The sequence below is a fragment of the Salvelinus alpinus genome, chromosome 1 (assembly GCF_045679555.1).
Source record: "Salvelinus alpinus chromosome 1, SLU_Salpinus.1, whole genome shotgun sequence".
In the NCBI taxonomy this organism is placed as follows: Eukaryota; Metazoa; Chordata; class Actinopteri; order Salmoniformes; family Salmonidae; genus Salvelinus; species Salvelinus alpinus.
Genome location: NC_092086.1, coordinates 11,626,946 through 11,647,118, shown reverse-complemented (window position 1 = coordinate 11,647,118; position 20,173 = coordinate 11,626,946). Strand labels below are relative to the sequence as shown.

The 20,173-nt window shown below is 48.4% G+C and overlaps 1 protein-coding gene across 3 annotated transcripts in view; it reads left to right on the top strand.

Annotated features, from left to right (window-relative positions):
* Nucleotides 1-20,173, top strand: part of arhgdig (Rho GDP dissociation inhibitor (GDI) gamma) — a 53,048-nt gene that overhangs the window by 26,889 nt on the left and 5,986 nt on the right. For all 3 annotated transcript variants that reach the window (XM_071374970.1, XM_071374179.1, XM_071375788.1), the window contains exons 2-5: nucleotides 3,876-4,049; nucleotides 6,153-6,236; nucleotides 13,561-13,637; nucleotides 19,848-19,911. In XM_071374970.1, coding sequence (XP_071231071.1) covers nucleotides 3,876-4,049; nucleotides 6,153-6,236; nucleotides 13,561-13,637; nucleotides 19,848-19,911 — 399 coding nt within the window. The remainder of the gene's footprint in view (nucleotides 1-3,875; nucleotides 4,050-6,152; nucleotides 6,237-13,560; nucleotides 13,638-19,847; nucleotides 19,912-20,173) is intronic.

The window sequence follows — 20,173 nt, the reverse complement described above, 5'->3', positions numbered from 1 at the left end:
GAATATGCTGATTCGGTGAGCGAGTTCATTAGGAAGTGCATTGACGATGTCGTACCCACAGCAACGATAAAAACATTCCCAAACCAGAAACCGTGGATTGACGGCAGCATTCGCGTGAAACTGAAAGCGCGAACCACTGCTTTCAACCAGGGCAAGGTGACCGGAAGCATGACCGAATACAAACAGTGTAGCTATTCTCTCCGCAAGGCAATCAAACAGGCCAAGTCTCAGTACAGAGACAAAATCGAGTCGAAATTCAACAGCTCAGACACAAGAGGTATGTGGCAGGGTCTACAGTCAATCACGGATTACAAAAAGAAAACCAGCCCCGTCGAGGACCAGGATGTCTTGCTCCCAGACAGGCTAAACAACTTTTTTGCCCGCTTTGAGGACAATACAGTGCCACTGACACGGCCCCCTACCAAAACCTGCGGGCTCTCCTTCACTGCAGCCGAGGTGAGTAAAACATTTAAACGTGTTAACCCTCGCAAGGCTGCAGGCCCAGACGGCATTCCCAGCCGCGTCCTCAGAGCATGCGCAGACCAGCTGGCTGGTGTGTTTACGGACATATTCAATCAATCCTTATCCCAGTCTGCTGTTCCCACATGCTTCAAGAGGGCCACCATTGTTCCTGTTCCCAAGAAAGCTAAGGTAACTGAGCTAAACGACTACCGCCCCGTAGCACTCACTTCCGTCATCATGAAGTGCTTTGAGAGACTAGTCAAGGACCATATCACCTCCACCCTACCGGACACCCTAGACCCACTCCAATTTGCTTACCGACCCAATAGGTCCACAGACGACGCAATCGCAACCACACTGCACACTGCCCTAACCCATCTGGACAAGAGGAATACCCATGTGAGAATGCTGTTCATCGATTACAGCTCAGCATTTAACACCATAGTACCCTCCAAACTCGTCATCAAGCTCGAGACCCTGGGTCTCGACCCCGCCCTGTGCAACTGGGTCCTGGACTTCCTGACGGGCCGCCCCCAGGTGGTGAGGGTAGGTAACAACATCTCCACCCCGCTGATCCTCAACACTGGGGCCCCACAAGGGTGCGTTCTGAGCCCTCTCCTGTACTCCCTGTTCACCCACGACTGCGTGGCCATGCACGCCTCCAACTCAATCATCAAGTTTGCGGACGACACTACAGTGGTAGGCTTGATCACCAACAACGACGAGACGGCCTACAGGGAGGAGGTGAGGGCCCTCGGAGTGTGGTGTCAGGAAAATAACCTCATACTCAACGTCAACAAAACAAAGGAGATGATTGTGGACTTCAGGAAACAGCAGAGGGAGCACCCCCCTATCCACATCGACGGGTCAGTAGTGGAGAAGGTGGAAAGTTTTAAGTTCCTCGGTGTACACATCACGGACAAACTGAACTGGTCCACCCACACAGACAGCGTTGTGAAGAAGGCGCAGCAGCGCCTCTTCAACCTCAGGAGGCTGAAGAAATTCGGCTTGTCACCAAAAGCACTCACAAACTTCTACAGATGCACAATCGAGAGCATCCTGTCGGGCTGTATCACCGCCTGGTACGGCAACTGCTCCGCCCACAACCGTAAGGCTCTCCAGAGGGTAGTGAGGTCTGCAGAACGCATCACCAGGGGCAAACTACCTGCCCTCCAGGACACCTACACCACCCGATGTCACAGGAAGGCCATAAAGATCATCAAGGACAACAACCACCCAAGCCACTGCCTGTTCACCCCGCTATCATCCAGAAGGCGAGGTCAGTACAGGTGCATCAAAGCAGGGACCGAGAGACTGAAAAACAGCTTCTATCTCAAGGCCATCAGACTGTTAAACAGCCACCACTAACATTTAGCGGCCGCTGCCAACATACTGACTCAACTCCAGCCACTTTAAAAATGGGAATTGATGGAAATTATGTAAAAATGTACCACTAGCCACTTTAAGCAATGCCACTTAATACAATGTTTACATACCCTACATTACCCATCTCATATGTATATATACTGTACTCTATATCATCTACTGCATCTTGCCATCTTTATGCAATACATGTACCACTAGCCACTTTAAACTATGCCACTTTATGTTTACATACCCTACAGTACTCATCTCATATGTATATACCGTACTCTATACCATCTACTGCATCTGCCATGCCGTTCTGTACCACCACTCATCCATATATCTTTATGTACATATTCTTTATCCCTTACACTTGTGTGTGTGTGTAAGGTAGTAGTGTGGAATTGTTAGGTTAGATTACTGTTGGTTATTACTGCATTGTCGGAACTAGAAGCACAAGCATTTCGCTACACTCGCATTAACATCTGCTAACCATGTGTATGTGACTAATAAATTTGATTTGATTTGTGTACCTGTGTGTTTGTCCGGGTGTACCTGTGTGTTTGTCCGGGTGCACCTGTGTGTTTTCAGAGCTGCTCTGTTCTAGATAATTAACCATACAAACACCTCTGTATCCCACCACAAGCTGTTAAACATGCTAACCCTTTACAGTACTCTGTTCACTGTAATTAACCTGTAGTAACAACACTGTAATTAACCTGTAGTAACAACATGGAGATCAAATGAAGATCCTACATCTGTAACCTGTAGGCACAACAGGGTGATCAAATGAAGATCCTACATCTGTAACCTATAGTAACAACAGGGTGATGAAATGAAGATCCTACATCTGTAACCTGTAGCAACAACAGGGTGATAAAATGAAGATCCTACATCTGTAACCTGTAGTAACAACAGGGAGATAAAATGAAGATCCTACATCTGTAACCTGTAGCAACAACAGGGTGATGAAATGAAGATCCTACATCTGTAACCTGTAGCAACAACAGGGTGATAAAATGAAGATCCTACATCTGTAACCTGTAGTAACAACAGGGAGATAAAATGAAGATCCTACATCTGTAACCTGTAGTAACAACAGGGTGATCAAATGAAGATCCTACGTCTGTAACCTGTAGTAACAACAGGGTGATAAAATGAAGATCCTACATCTGTAACCTGTAGTAACAACAGGGAGCTCAAATTAAGATCCTACATCTGTAACCTGTAGCAACAACAGGGAGATCAAATGAAGATCCTACATCTGTAACCTGTAGCAACAACAGGGTGATGAAATGAAGATCCTACATCTGTAACCTGTAGCAACAACAGGGAGATCAAATGAAGATCCTACATCTGTAACCTGTAGTAACAACAGGGAGATAAAATGAAGATCCTACATCTGTAACCTGTAGTAACAACAGGGTGATCAAATGAAGATCCTACGTCTGTAACCTGTAGTAACAACAGGGTGATAAAATGAAGATCCTACATCTGTAACCTGTAGTAACAACAGGGAGCTCAAATTAAGATCCTACATCTGTAACCTGTAGTAACAACAGGGTGATCAAATGAAGATCCTACGTCTGTAACCTGTAGTAACAATGCTTTTCTACTCCGACAATACATCTGATTCAAAGGGGGTGTGGCAGATATAGAAACTCTTCCTGGTAGGATACACTTGTGCTTCCTCGCCAAAAGGAGGCTGTTGAGGGGAGACAGACTGTGTCTTCTGTTTGCCTACTAACAAACTGACACACTCCTCAACCACTTAGTGGTTTCTGGGTCATGTAGGAGAGAGGTCAGAGGAGAGAGGGTGGAGGACAGACTTTTGCCCAAATGAGAAAAGGCCAGAGAGTAAGGCAGAGAGGGACAGAGAGAGAGGGACATAGAGAGAAAGACAGAGATGGAGAAAGAGAGTGCGAGGGAGAGAGAGAGAGAGAGAGAGTGAGAGAGAGAGTGAGAGAGAGAGAGAAAGAGAATGTGAGAGAGAGAGAGAGAGAGATGCAGGGTCTCTGATTGTGTTCATACCCTGTGTTCCCATGCAGGTTTGATGGCGGATAAGGAGGAGAAGCCTGTGGGAGAGGAGGAGGACGAGACAGACCTGAACTACACTCCTCCAGCCCAGAAGAGCCTGCAGGAGATACAGGAACTAGACAAGGATGATGAGAGTCTCAGGAAATACAAACAGACTCTACTAGGAGCTGGACCAGTGGTGGCAGGTCAGTGTGTTACTGTGTTACTGTGTTAGTGTGTGTTACTGTGGTCAGTGTGTGTTACTGTGTGTGTGCTTATTAGCAATTGACATGGAATCGCTTCTATTGCAAGACCACAGTAATGTTGGTACTGGGCCCTGCATCAAAGACCACAGTAATGCTGGTACTGGGCCCTGCATCAAAGACCACAGTAATGTTGGTACTGGGCCCTGCATCAAAGACCACAGTAATGCTGGTACTGGGCCCTGCATCAAAGACCACAGTAATGCTGGTACTGGGCCCTGCATCAAAGACCACAGTAATGTTGGTACTGGGCCCTGCATCAAAGACCACAGTAATGTTGGTACTGGGCCCTGCATCAAAGACCACAGTAATGTTGGTACTGGGCCCTGCATCAAAGACCACAGTAATGTTGGTACTGGGCCCTGCATCAAAGACCACAGTAATGTTACTACTGGGCCCTGCACCAAAGACCACAGTAATGTTGGTACTGGGCCCTGCATCAAAGACCACAGTAATGTTGGTACTGGGCCCTGCATCAAAGACCACAGTAATGTTGGTACTGGGCCCTGCATCAAAGACCACAGTAATGTTGGTACTGGGCCCTGCATCAAAGACCACAGTAATGTTGGTACTGGGCCCTGCATCAAAGACCACAGTAATGTTGGTACTGGGCCCCGCATCAAAGACCACAGTAATGTTGGTACTGGGCCCTGCATCAAAGACCACAGTAATGTTGGTACTGGGCCCTGCATCAAAGACCACAGTAATGTTGGTACTGGGCCCTGCATCAAAGACCACAGTAATGTTGGTACTGGGCCCTGCATCAAAGACCACAGTAATGTTGGTACTGGGCCCTGCATCAAAGACCACAGTAATGTTACTACTGGGCCCTGCACCTTGTCATCGTGTGTGTCATATACCTCTGTCTAATAGAGTTGATTCGTCCTGTTATCTAGTTGATTCATCCTGGTATTTGGTTGATTCATCCTGATATCTAGTTGATTCATCCTGGTATCTAGTTGATTCATCCTGGTATCTGGTTGATTCATCCTGGTATCTGGTAGATTCATCCTGGTATCTGGTTGATTCATCCTGATATCTGGTAGATTCATCCTGGTATCTGGTTGATTCATCCTGATATCTGGTTGATTCATCCTCATATCTGGTTGATTCATCCTCATATCTGGTTGATTCATCCTCATATCTAGTTGATTCATCCTGGTATCTAGTTGATTCATCCTGATATCTGGTTGATTCATCCTCATATCTGGTTGATTCATCCTCATATCTGGTAGATTCATCCTCATATCTGGTTGATTCATCCTGATATCTAGTTGATTCATCCTGGTATCTAGTTGATTCATCCTGGTATCTGGTTGATTCATCCTGGTATCTGGTTGATTCATCCTGGTATCTGGTAGATTCATCCTGGTATCTGGTTGATTCATCCTGATATCTGGTTGATTCATCCTGATATCTGGTTGATTCATCCTGATATCTGGTAGATTCATCCTGATATCTGGTTGATTCATCCTCATATCTGGTAGATTCATCCTCATATCTGGTAGATTCATCCTGATATCTGGTAGATTCATCCTGATATCTGGTTGATTCATCCTCATATCTGGTTGATTCATCCTCATATCTGGTTGTTTCATCCTCATATCTAGTTGATTCATCCTGGTATCTAGTTGATTCATCCTGGTATCTGGTTGATTCATCCTCATATCTGGTTGATTCATCCTGATATCTGGTAGATTCATCCTCATATCTGGTTGATTCATCCTCATATCTGGTTGATTCATCCTGATATCTGGTAGATTCATCCTGGTATCTGGTTGATTCATCCTGATATCTGGTTGATTCATCCTGATATCTGGTAGATTCATCCTGATATCTGGTAGATTCATCCTGATATCTGGTTGATTCATCCTGATATCTGGTTGATTCATCCTGATATCTGGTTGATTCAACCTGGTATCTGGTGTTACTGCTGCTTTAATAATAGCTATAACTCAATATTAACAACAAGAACACACACACACACACACACACACACACACACACACACACACACACACACACACAACCTCTCTGATTTTTCAGACCCGACCATTCCCAATGTCCAGGTCACCAGACTGACCCTGATGTGTGACCAAGCACCTGGCCCCATCACCATGGACCTCTCAGGTAAATACCACTCCTTTATCCCTGGTCCCATCACCATGGACCTCTCAGGTCCCTGGTATCTCTCCATCCCTCTCCTGCCCTCACTATCTCTCCATCCCTCTCCTGCCCTCACTATCTCTCTATCCTCCATCCCTCTCCGGCCCTCACTATCCCTCCATTCCTCTCCTGCACTCACTATCTCTCCATCCCTCCATTCCTCTCCTGCACTCACTATCTCTCTATCCTCCATCCCTCTCCGGCCCTCACTATCTCTCCATTCCTCTCCTGCACTCACTATCTCTCCATCCCTCCATTCCTCTCCTGCACTCACTATCTCTCCATCCCTCCATTCCTCTCCTGCACTCACTATCTCTCCATCTATAACGTGTAACTCTCTGAATTCAGTGTAGTGGGATGAGGCTCCAATATGAATGAATTCAGTGTCGTGGGATGAGGCTCCAATATGAATGAATTCAGTGGTGGGATGAGGCTCCAATATGAGTGAATTCAGTGGTGGGATGAGGCTCCAATATGAATGAATTCAGTGGTGGGATGAGGCTCCAATATGAATGAATTCAGTGGTGGGATGAGGCTCCAATATGAATGAATTCAGTGGTGGGATGAGGCTCCAATATGAATGAATTCAGTGTCGTGGGATGAGGCTCCAATATGAGTGAATTCAGTGTAGTGGGATGAGGCTCCAATATTAATGAATTCAGTGGTGGGATGAGGCTCCAATATTAATGAATTCAGTGGTGGGATGAGGCTCCAATATGAATGAATTCAGTGGTGGGATGAGGCTCCAATATGAATGAATTCAGTGTCGTGGGATGAGGCTCCAATATGAGTGAATTCAGTGTAGTGGGATGAGGCTCCAATATGAATGAATTCAGTGTAGTGGGATGAGGCTCCAATATGAATGAATTCAGTGGTGGGATGAGGCTCCAATATGAATGAATTCAGTGGTGGGATGAGGCTCCAATATGAATGAATTCAGTGTAGTGGGATGAGGCTCCAATATGAATGAATTCAGTGGTGGGATGAGGCTGCAATATGAATGAATTCAGTGTCGTGGGATGAGGCTCCAATATGAATGAATTCAGTGGTGGGATGAGGCTCCAATATGAATGAATTCAGTGTAGTGGGATGAGGCTCCAATATGAATGAATTCAGTGTAGTGGGATGAGGCTCCAATATGAATGAATTCAGTGGTGGGATGAGGCTCCAATATGAATGAATTCAGTGTTGTGGGATGAGGCTCCAATATGAATGAATTCAGTGTCGTGGGATGAGGCTCCAATATGAATGAATTCAGTGGTGGGATGAGGCTCCAATATGAATTAATTCAGTGTAGTGGGATGAGGCTCCAATATGAGTGAATTCAGTGTAGTGGGATGAGGCTCCAATATGAATGAATTCAGTGTAGTGGGATGAGGCTCCAATATGAATGAATTCAGTAGTGGGATGAGGCTCCAATATGAATGAATTCAGTGTCGTGGGATGAGGCTCCAATATGAATGAATTCAGTGGTGGGATGAGGCTCCAATATGAATGAATTCAGTGTCGTGGGATGAGGCTCCAATATGAATGATTTCAGTGTAGTGGGATGAGGCTCCAATATGAATGAATTCAGTGTAGTGGGATGAGGCTCCAATATGAATGAATTCAGTGGTGGGATGAGGCTCCAATATGAATGAATTCAGTGTAGTGGGATGAGGCTCCAATATGAATGAATTCAGTGTCGTGGGATGAGGCTCCAATATGAATGAATTCAGTGTAGTGGGATGAGGCTCCAATATTAATGAATTCAGTGTCGTGGGATGAGGCTCCAATATGAATGATTTCAGTGTAGTAGGATGAGGCTTCAATATGAATGATTTCAGTGTAGTAGGATGAGGCTCCAATATGAGTGAATTCAGTGTAGTGGGATGAGGCTCCAATATGAATGAATTCAGTGTAGTGGGATGAGGCTCCAATATGAATGAATTCAGTGTTGGGATGAGGCTCCAATATGAATGAATTCAGTGTAGTGGGATGAGGCTCCAATATGAGTGAATTCAGTGTAGTGGGATGAGGCTCCAATATGAATTAATTCAGTGTAGTGGGATGAGGCTCCAATATGAATGAATTCAGTGGTGGGATGAGGCTCCAATATGAATGAATTCAGTGTATTGGGATGAGGCTCCAATATGAATGAATTCAGTGTATTGGGATGAGGCTCCAATATGAATGAATTCAGTGTCGTGGGATGAGGCTCCAATATGAATGAATTCAGTGTCGTGGGATGAGGCTCCAATATGAATTAATTCAGTGTAGTAGGATGAGGCTCCAATATGAATGAATTCAGTGTCGTGGGATGAGGCTCCAATATGAATTAATTCAGTGTCGTGGGATGAGGCTCCAATATGAATGAATTCAGTGTCGTGGGATGAGGTTCCAATATGAATGAATTCAGTGTAGTGGGATGAGGCTCCAATATGAATGAATTCAGGGGTGGGATGAGGCTCCAATATGAATGAATTCAGTGTAGTGGGATGAGGCTCCAATATGAATGAATTCAGTGTAGTGGGATGAGGCTCCAATATGAATGAATTCAGTGTCGTGGGATGAGGCTCCAATATGAATGAATTCAGTGTAGTGGGATGAGGCTCCAATATGAATGAATTCAGTGGTGGGATGAGGCTCCAATATGAATGAATTCAGTGGTGGGATGAGGCTCCAATATGAATTAATTCAGTGTCGTGGGATGAGGCTCCAATTTGAATGAATTCAGTGTCGTGGGATGAGGCTCCAATATGAATGAATTCAGTGTCGTGGGATGAGGCTCCAATATGAATGAATTCAGTGTCGTGGGATGAGGCTCCAATATGAATTAATTCAGTGTCGTGGGATGATGCTCCAATATGATTGAATTCAGTGTCGTGGGATGAGGCTCCAATATGAATGAATTCAGTGTAGTGGGATGAGGCTCCAATATGAATGAATTCAGGGCTGGGATGAGGCTCCAATATGAATGAATTCAGTGTAGTGGGATGAGGCTCCAATATGAATGAATTCAGTGTAGTGGGATGAGGCTCCAATATGAATGAATTCAGTGTCGTGGGATGAGGCTCCAATATGAATGAATTCAGTGTAGTGGGATGAGGCTCCAATATGAATGAATTCAGTGGTGGGATGAGGCTCCAATATGAATGAATTCAGTGGTGGGATGAGGCTCCAATATGAATGAATTCAGTGGTGGGATGAGGGTATGTATGGTTTTGGTCCACTGTTATTCTGGGATGGAGGAAGACCAGGTGCTGGAATCCTGTTCTTGGGGACTGTGTATGCAATAGTGGGTGTATTTGTCTTTCTGTGTCTGTATGTGCATATACAGTATATATATATGTGTGTGTGTGTGTGTGTCAGGGGACAGCTCAGCATAATAAAGTGTCAACGCCCCATCCTGCAGAGCCATGATGATGTCATCCTCCCACAGAGCAGGAGACTGTGGAGGACCGTATGTGTGGAGTCTGGTGTGTGGAGTCTGGTGTGTGGTGTCTGGTGTGTGGTGTCTGGTGTGTGGTGTCTGGTGTGTGGTGTCTGGTGTGTGTGGAGTCTGGTGTGTGTGGAGTGTGGTGTGTGTGGTGTCTGGTGTGTGTGGTGTCTGGTGTGTGTGTCTGGTGTGTGTGTGTGTGTCGGTGTGTGATAGTGTTTGTGTGTGTGTTCTCCTGTGGATGACTTAGTGCGCTAGTGGGTGTGTCTGTGTACATCAGTGTGTCTGTGTGTGTGGTGGGACTTTCTGTATTCTGGTAGATAAACTGCGGGTGGGCGGGTGGGTGGGTGGGTGGGTGGGTGATTGTGTGGGTGGGTGCGAAGGGGCTTCCCTCGAATCAGACGATATCTAAGTATACACCACTATCTTCTATTTCACAAAGGATAACCAACACACACACACATACACACACACACATAAAAACAAACTGAGACTGAGACAAATGGGAAAGGTCACCTGGTTGCTAGGCGATAGAACCATCCAAGAGAGAGAGAGAACAGAGAGAGAGTTAGAGAGAGAGAGACGTTTGTATATTATCTACTTCACTTGCTTTGGCAATGTTAACATGTGTTTCCCATGCCAATAAAGCCCCTTGAATTGAATTGAATTGAGAGGTAGAGAGAGGTAGAGAGAGGTAGAGAGAGGTAGAGAGAGGTAGAGAGAGGTAGAGAGAGGTAGAGAGAGAGAGAGATGCAGAGTGAGTGAGAGAGAGAGATGCAGAGAGAGAGATGCAGAGCGAGAGACCGATGATGTAATGTAGATACCTCATAGAGTTGGCTTAACTAACGTTGGACCAGAGCCAGCCCTTCATCATGACATCATTACATTATACAGTACATAATGATGATGTCATGTAGATACTTCATAGAGTTGGCTTAACTAACGTTGGACCAGAGCTAGCCCTTCATCATGACATCATTACATTATACAGTACATAATGATGATGTCATGTAGATACTTCATAGAGTTGGCTTAACTAACGTTGGACCAGAGCTAGCCCTTCATCATGACATCATTACGTTATACAGTACATAATGATGATGTCATGTAGATACCTCATAGAGTTGGCTTAACTAACGTTGGACCAGAGCTAGCCCTTCATCATGACATCATTACATTATACAGTACATAATGATGATGTCATGTAGATACTTCATAGAGTTGGCTTAAATAATGTTGGACCAGAGCCAGCCCTTCATCATTACATTATACAGTACATAATGCTGCCTAGGCAGAGGTCAGTAATCCAGAGGTGGGGCAAAGGTACAGGATGGAAGGCAGGCTCAGGTCAGGGGCAGGCAGAGGTTGGTAATCCAGAGGTGGGGCAGAGGTACAGGATGGAAGGCAGGCTCAGGGTCAGGACAGGCAGAGGTGGGGCAAAGGTACAGGATGGAAGGCAGGCTCAGGGTCAGGACAGGCAGAGGTGGGGCAAAGGTACAGGATGGAAGGCAGGCTCAGGGTCAGGACAGGCAGAGGTGGGGCAAAGGTACAGGATGGAAGGCAGGCTCAGGGTCAGGACAGGCAGAGGTGGGGCAAAGATACAGGATGGAAGGCAGGCTCAGGGTCAGGGGCAGGCAGAGTGGTTAGGCGGGCGGGTTCAGGGTCAGGACAGGCAAGGGTCAAAAACCAGGCGGACGAGAAAAGAGAGACCGGGGAAAAGCAGGAGCTGAGACAAAACGCTGGTTGACTTGACAAACAAGACGAACTGGCAACAGACAAACAGAGAACACAGGTTTATGTACACAGGGGATAATGGGGAAGATGGACGACACCTGGAGGGGGGTGGAGACAATCACAAGGGCAGGTGAAACAGATCAGGGTGTGACAATAGATAATAAACAGGAACGTTCACAATGTTATCATCAGCAAACCGCTCGCCCACACGACGCCATACACGTGGTCTGCAGTTGTGAGGCCGGTTGGACGTACGGCCACATTCTCTAAAACGACATTGGAGGCGGCTTTTGGAAGAGAAATGAACATTCAATTCTCTGGCAACAGCTCTGGTGGACATTCCTGCAGTCAGCATGACAATTACACTTGAGACATCTATGGTATTGCGTTGTGTGACAAAACTGCACATTTTATAGTGGCCTTTTATTGTCCCCAGCACAAGGTGCACCTGTGTAATGATTATGCTGTTTAATCAGCTTCTTGATATGCCACACCTGTCAGGTGGTTGGATTATCTTGTTTAAGGAGAAATTCTCACTAACAGGGATGTAAGCAAAATCGTGCACAGAATTTGAGAGAAATAAGCTCCTTTCCCTACGCTGCTCCCACCTCCACTCTCGCTACAACCTATTCTATATAGAGTCAAAGGATTTTCTGATTGAAAGAGGAGACCAAAATGAGAGAGAGGGAAGCTAAGGGGTAGGGATGGAGAGGGAGGGAGGTTGAGAGAGAGAGAGAGGGAGGGAGGGTGAGAGAGAGAGAGAGGGAAAAGAGATGCCTGATATACCTGCATGTGATCTGCTGGTTCTCTCTGTCTGCAGCTTGTGGGTTTTTACCACAGCAGATGGAGAGAGGGAGAGAGGGAGGGTGAGCGAGAGGGAGGGAGAGAGAGGTTATTCTATTGTTGACCCATTTTTTTCAGTCTCAGTGAGAAACACTCTCCAGGGAACCAATGTCTGATCCTGTCTTCAGAGAGGGAGGGTGAGAGAGCGAGAGGAAGAGGGGAGAGAGAGAGAGGAAGAGGCAGAGTGAGGGAGAGAGGAGAGGGAGAAAGTGGGAGACTATAAAGGAGAGAGCTAAAGGGTTCTCCTATGAGGACAGCCAAACCCTTTTAGAGAGGGAGGGTGGGAGACTATAAAGGAGAGAGTTAAAGGGTTCTCCTATGAGGACAGCCAAACCCTTTTTTTCTGAGAGTGTAATGGTTGTCTGATGTGACTTTGATGTTAACTGGTAGTACCAGGAGTTACTGTTAAACCAGGTCTAGGGAGAGGCAGGGCTGTGTGTGTCTCCACCACAACACATCAGTGCTGTCCTTTCCCTTTTATCTCTACTGCTTCCTTCTTCCACTCTCCTTATTCCCTCTCTTCCTTTCAACACCATCACCACTCTGTTCTCTGTCCATCTCTCTCCATTTATCTCTCCTTCCTTCTTCCCTCTCTTCCTTTCAACACCATCATCACTCTGTTCTCTGTCCATCTCTCTCCTTTTATTTCTCATCTTCCTCCTCCCCCTCCTCCTCCTCCTCCCCCTCCTCCCCTCCTCCTCCTCCTCCCCTCCTCTTCCTCCTCCTCCCCCTCCTCCTCCTCATCCCCCTCCTCCCTTGTATCCCTCCACGATAAGGCTTTTACAGCAGGGTAAAGTGTAGAGTTTAAATGTATTAAACACCCATTACTGTGCTGTATCTGTGATCAGAGGGTTCTAGAGTGGGTTCTGGTCAAAAGTAGTGCACTATGTAGAGGAATAGGGTGCCATTGGGCCCTGGTAAAAAGTAGTGCACTATATAGGGAATAGGGTGCCATAGGGCCCTGGTCAAAGTAGTGCACTATATAGGGAATAGGGTGCCATAGGGCCCTGGTCAAAGTAGTGCACTATATAGGGAATAGGGTGCCAATTGGGACTTATATTTAATCTATAAACCCCAGACACAGAGGACAGTCAGAGACCAGACACCAGACACAGAGGACAGTCAGAGACCAGACCAGACACAGAGGACAGTCAGAGACCAGACACAGAGGACAGTCAGAGACACAGAACTTGAGAACAATATGGATATCATCTGCAGTTTGGCTGTTGTGTTTGAATATTGAAGTGATAACCTCATCTGTTGACCTCATGTTGTCATGGTGTTGACCTACAGGGGACCTGGAGGCTCTGAAGAAGAAGAGTTTCACCATGAAGGAAGGAGTGGACTACAGAGTGAAGATACATTTCAAGGTAAGAGCCCTCTCCTCCTCCTCCCCTCTCCTCCTCCTCCCCTCTCCTCCTTTCTCCTGGACTACAGAATCAAGATACATGTTAAGGTGAGAACATCTCTATCACGACTCAGGATATGATGCAGATGCAGATACAGGAGTTGGATGGTTCGGGTCTCAGAATATTTATTATAACAAAGGGACAGATAAAGGGCAGGTCGAGGGCAGGCAGAGGTTTGTAGTCCAAGGCAGAGTCAATCAGGGCCAGAACGGCAGGCAGGCTCAGGGCCAGGACAGGCAGGGTCAGGACAGGCAGGCTCAGGGTCAGGACAGGCAGGCTCAGGGCCAGGACAGGCAGGCTCAGGGCCAGGACAGGCAGGCTCAGGGCCAGGACAGGCAGACAGGCTCAGGGCCAGGACAGGCAGACAGGCTCAGGGCCAGGACAGGCAGGCTCAGGGCCAGGACAGGCAGACAGGACATCTGCACTGAGCTAAAGGGCAGAGCTGCCGCTTTCAAGGAGCGGGACTCTAACCCGGAAGCTTATAAGAAATCCCACAAAGCCCTCCGACGAACCATCAAACAGGCAAAGCATCAATACAGGACTAAGATCGAGTCGTACTACACCAGCGCTGATGCTCGTCGGATGTGGCAGGGCTTGCAAACCATTACAGACTACAAAGGGAAGCACAGCCGAGAGCTGCCCAGTGACACAAGCCTGCCAGATAAGCTAAACTACTTCTATGCTCGCTTCGATGGCAAATAACACTGAAACATGCATGAGAGCCCCAGCTGTTCCGGACGACTGTGTGATCACACTCTCCTCAGCCGATGTGAGTAAGACCTTTAAACAGGTCAACATTCAGACGGATTACCAGGACGTGTACTGCGAGCATGTGCTGACCAACTGGCAAGTGTCTTCACTGACATTTTCAACCTCTCCCTGTCCGAGTCTGTAATACCAACATGTTTTAAGCAGACCACCATAGTCCCTGTGCCCAAGAACACTAAGGTAACCTGCCTAAATGACTACCGTCCCGTAGCACTCATGTCTGTAGACATGAAAAACTTTGAAAGGCTGGTCACGGCTCACATCAACACCATTATCCCAGAAACCCTAGACCCACTCCACTTTGCATACCGCCCCAACAGCTCCACAGATGATGCAATCTCTATCGCACTCCACACTGCCCTTTCCCACCTGGACAAAAGGAACACCAATGTGAAAATGCTATTCATTGACTACAGCTCAGCGTTCAACACCATAGTGCCCTCAAAGCTCATCACTAAGCTAAGGACCCTGGGACTAAACACCTCCCTCTGCAACTGGATGCTGGACTTCCTGACGTGCCACCCCCAGGTGGTAAGGGTAGGTAACAACACATCTGCCACGCTGATCCTCAACACAGGGGCCCCTCAGGGGTGCGTGCTCAGTCCCCTTCTGTGTAGTCCCCTTCACTCATGACTGCATGGCCAGGCACGACTCCAACACCATCATCAAGTTTGCCGATGACAAAACAGTGATTGGCCTGATCCCCGACAACGACGAGACGTCCTATAGGGAGGAGGTCAGAGACCTGGCCGTGTGGTGCCAGGACAACAACCTCTCCCTCAACGTGATCAAGACAAAGGAGATGATTGTGGACTACAGGAAAAAGAGGATCGAGCACGCTCCCATTCTCATCGACAGGGCTGCAGTGGAGCAGGTTGAGAGCTTCAAGTTCCTTGGTGTCCACATCACCAACAAACTAACATGGTCCAAGCATACCAAGACAGTTGTGAAGAGGGCACGACAAAACCTATTCCCCCTCAAGAGACTGAAAAGATTTGGCATGGATCCTCAGATCCTCAAAAGGTTCTACACCTGCACCATCGAGAGCACGGTGAGCGGTACCGGAGCGCCAAGTCTAGGTCCAAGAGGCCTTTAAACAGCTTCTATCCCCAAGCCATAAAACTCCTGAACATGTAATCAAATGGCTACCCAGACTATTTGCATTGCCCCCCCCCCCCTCTCTTTACACTGCTGCAACTCTCTGTTGTTATCATCTATGCATAATCACTTTAATAACTCTACCTACGTGTACATATTACCTCAACTAACCAGTGCCCCCGCACATTGACTCTGTACCGGTACCCCCCTGTATATAGTCTCGCTATTGTTATTTTACTGCTGCTCTTTAATTACTTTTTACTTTTAATTCTTATTCGTATATCTATTTTTTTTTAACTGCATTGTTGTTTAGGGGCTCGTAAGTCAACATTTCACTGGAAGGTCTACACCTGGTGTATTCAGCATTTCACTGTAAGGTCTACACCTGGTGTATTCGGCATTTCACTGTAAGGTCTACACCTGGTGTATTCAGCATTTCACTGTAAGGTCTACACCTGGTGTATTCAGCATTTCACTGTAAGGTCTACACCTGGTGTATTCAGCATTTCACTGTAAGGTCTACACCTGGTGTATTCAGCATTTCACTGTAAGGTCTACACCTGGTGTATTCAGCATTTCACTGTAAGGTCTACACCTGGTGTATTCAGCATTTCACTGTAAGGTCTACACCTGGTGTATTCAGCATTTCACTGTAAGGTCTACACCTGGTGTATTCGGCATTTCACTGTAAGGTCTACACCTGGTGTATTCAGCATTTCACTGTAAGGTCTACACCTGGTGTATTCGGCATTTCACTGTAAGGTCTACACCTGGTGTATTCAGCATTTCACTGTAAGGTCTACACCTGGTGTTTTTTTTTTTTTACCCAATTTGTTACCTAAATCCAATTACATGATGACATTTTGTGTTGATTTTAAATTAGTTGACAAATCAACCACATGTAAATAAAAACAAATAGACGTCTTTGTTCAGTCTGAAGAAGTTGTAGATGACGTTGAAAAGTAGTGAGAAAGAAGGGAGCGTGATTGATGTTGTTTAGGCCCATTCTAATGGATGGTGACAGTGGCATGACCAGTTCTACTTGGGAATGAAAGATCTTTTCTAGTTGATATGACAGATTATTATGGAATCAGATGAAACTGTGAGATACTCTGGTCTATGCTGGGATTCAAACCTATTGCACATTGCCGACAAGGCACCTTTTAAAGGGAATGATCCCGTGGGGACAGAGACTGTATTCACCAAGCAACCCTCTCCCTCACCTCCCTCTCTCCCTCTCCCCCTCCCCTCCCTAAGCCCTTCTCCCCCTCCCTCAGACACACCAAGCAGCCCTCCCTCCCTCAGACTCACCAAGCAACCCTCTCCCCCCGCCCCAAACCTCTCCCTCAGCCCTCTCTCCCCCTCCCTCAGACTCACCAAGCAGCCCTCTCTCCCTCAGACTCACCAAGCAGCCCTCTCTCCCTCAGACTCACCAAGCAGCCCTCTCTCCCTCAGACTCACCAAGCAGCCCTCTCTCCCTCAGACTCACCAAGCAGCCCTCTCTCCCTCAGACTCACCAAGCAGCCCTCTCTCCCTCAGACTCACCAAGCAGCCCTCTCTCCCTCAGACTCACCAAGCAGCCCTCTCTCCCTCAGACTCACCAAGCAGCCCTCTCTCCCTCAGACTCACCAAGCAGCCCTCTCTCCCTCAGACTCACCAAGCAGCCCTCTCTCCCTCAGACTCACCAAGCAGCCCTCTCTCCCTCAGACTCACCAAGCAGCCCTCTCTCCCTCAGACTCACCAAGCAGCCCTCTCTCCCTCAGACTCACCAAGCAGCCCTCTCTCCCTCAGACTCACCAAGCAGCCCTCTCTCCCTCAGACTCACCAAGCAGCCCTCTCTCCCTCAGACTCACCAAGCAGCCCTCTCTCCCTCAGACTCACCAAGCTGCCCTCTCTCCCTCAGACCACCAAGCAGCCCTCTCTCCCTCAGACTCACCAAGCAGCCCTCTCTCCCTCAGACTCACCAAGCAGCCCTCTCTCCCTCAGACTAACCAAGCTGCCCTCTCTCCCTCAGACTCACCAAGCAGCCCTCTCTCCCTCAGACTCACCAAGCAGCCCTCTCTCCCTCAGACTCACCAAGCAGCCCTCTCTCCCTCAGACTCACCAAGCAGCCCTCTCTCCCTCAGACTCACCAAGCAGCCCTCTCTCCCTCAGACTCACCAAGCAGCCCTCTCTCCCTCAGACTCACCAAGCAGCCCTCTCTCCCTCAGACTCACCAAGCAGCCCTCTCTCCCTCAGACTCACCAAGCAGCCCTCTCTCCCTCAGACTCACCAAGCAGCCCTCTCTCCCTCAGACTCACCAAGCAGCCCTCTCTCCCTCAGACCCACCAAGCAGCCCTCTCTCCCTCAGACTCACCAAGCAGCCCTCTCTCCCTCAGACTCACCAAGCAGCCCTCTCTCCCTCAGACTCACCAAGCAGCCCTCTCTCCCTCAGATTCACCAAGCAGCCCTCTCTCCCTCACTCACCAAGCAGCCCTCTCTCCCTCACTCACCAAGCAGCCCTCTCTCCCTCAGACTCACCAAGCAGCCCTCTCTCCCTCACTCACCAAGCAGCCCTCTCTCCCTCAGACTCACCAAGCAGCCCTCTCTCCCTCAGACTCACCAAGCAGCCCTCTCTCCCTCAGACTCACCAAGCAGCCCTCTCTCCCTCAGACTCACCAAGCAGCCCTCTCTCCCTCAGACTCACCAAGCAGCCCTCTCTCCCTCAGACTCACCAAGCAGCCCTCTCTCCCTCAGACTCACCAAGCAGCCCTCTCTCCCTCAGACTCACCAAGCAGCCCTCTCTCCCTCAGACTCACCAAGCAGCCCTCTCTCCCTCAGACTCACCAAGCAGCCCTCTCTCCCTCAGACTCACCAAGCAGCCCTCTCTCCCTCAGACTCACCAAGCAGCCCTCTCTCCCTCAGACTCACCAAGCAGCCCTCTCTCCCTCAGACTCACCAAGCAGCCCTCTCTCCCTCAGACTCACCAAGCAGCCCTCTCTCCCTCAGACTCACCAAGCAGCCCTCTCTCCCTCAGACTCACCAAGCAGCCCTCTCTCCCTCAGACTCACCAAGCAGCCCTCTCTCCCTCAGACTCACCAAGCAGCCCTCTCTCCCTCAGACTCACCAAGCAGCCCTCTCTCCCTCAGACTCACCAAGCAGCCCTCTCTCCCTCAGACCCACCAAGCAGCCCTCTCTCCCTCAGACTCACCAAGCAGCCCTCTCTCCCTCAGACTCACCAAGCAGCCCTCTCTCCCTCAGACTCACCAAGCAGCCCTCTCTCCCTCAGATTCACCAAGCAGCCCTCTCTCCCTCACTCACCAAGCAGCCCTCTCTCCCTCAGACTCACCAAGCAGCCCTCTCTCCCTCACTCACCAAGCAGCCCTCTCTCCCTCAGACTCACCAAGCAGCCCTCTCTCCCTCAGACTCACCAAGCAGCCCTCTCTCCCTCAGACTCACCAAGCAGCCCTCTCTCCCTCAGACTCACCAAGCAGCCCTCTCTCCCTCAGACTCACCAAGCAGCCCTCTCTCCCTCAGACTCACCAAGCAGCCCTCTCTCCCTCAGACTCACCAAGCAGCCCTCTCTCCCTCAGACTCTGCAGTGAGGACACCTGGAGGTAGAAGAGTGCAACTGCAGCTGGGGAACAGTGATGGCAGGAATGGTAGAGTAGGCCTTGGCTAAGGGCACTACTTTAGACCAGGGGCTATAGGGCTAAGGGCACTACTTTAGACCAGGGCCTATAGGGCTAAGGGCACTACTTTAGACCAGGGCCTATAGGGCTAAGGGCACTACTTTAGACCAGGGCCTATAGGGCTAAGGGCACTACTTTAGACCAGGGCCTATAGGGCTAAGGGCACTACTTCAGACCAGGGCCTATAGGGCTAAGGGCACTACTTTAGACCAGGGTCTATAGGGCCAAGTGCACTACTTCAGACCAGGGTCTATAGGGCCAAGTGCACTACTTCAGACCAGGGTCTATAGGGCCAAGTGCCCTGGTAAAACGTTGTGCACTGAATAGGGAGTAGGGTGTAATTTGGGACAAAGCTGTATAAAGTTGACTCTTGATGAGACTTTATATAAGAAAGCTCTCCTTTCCTCTCCTCTCCTCTCCTTCCCTCCTCTCCCTTCCTCCACTTTCCACTCGACTTTCTCCCCTCCTCTCCCCTCCTCTCACTTCCCCTCCCCCTCTCCTCTCCTCCATATAAGTTCATACTGTGTTTAAATGCACTACAGATTTCCAGTCCCAATTAATTTACATTGTTTATTTATTGCTCCTGATAACTCTCCTCCCCTCCTTCTCTCCTCTTCCCTCCTCTCCTCTCCAGGTTAACAGGGATATTGTGTCTGGGCTGAAGTACGTCCATCTGACCTACAGGAAAGGAATCAGAGGTAAGGAGGACCCCATTTTATGCCAAGCTGTGGATACGCTGTGCTGTTTAGACCCATAGACCGTGTCAGTTTCTGATACATACACCTAAACCCTGGCTAGCAAGGGTGCAACTGAGCTGCCATTTGGGTGTTGTCATCGACACAAGACATCACAGTTTCCACACATACACCTAATTCCGGGTTAACAGCGATGCAACTGAGCTGCCATTTTGTGTGTTTTCATCGACACAAGACGTCAGTTTCCCCCACATACACTTAAAAC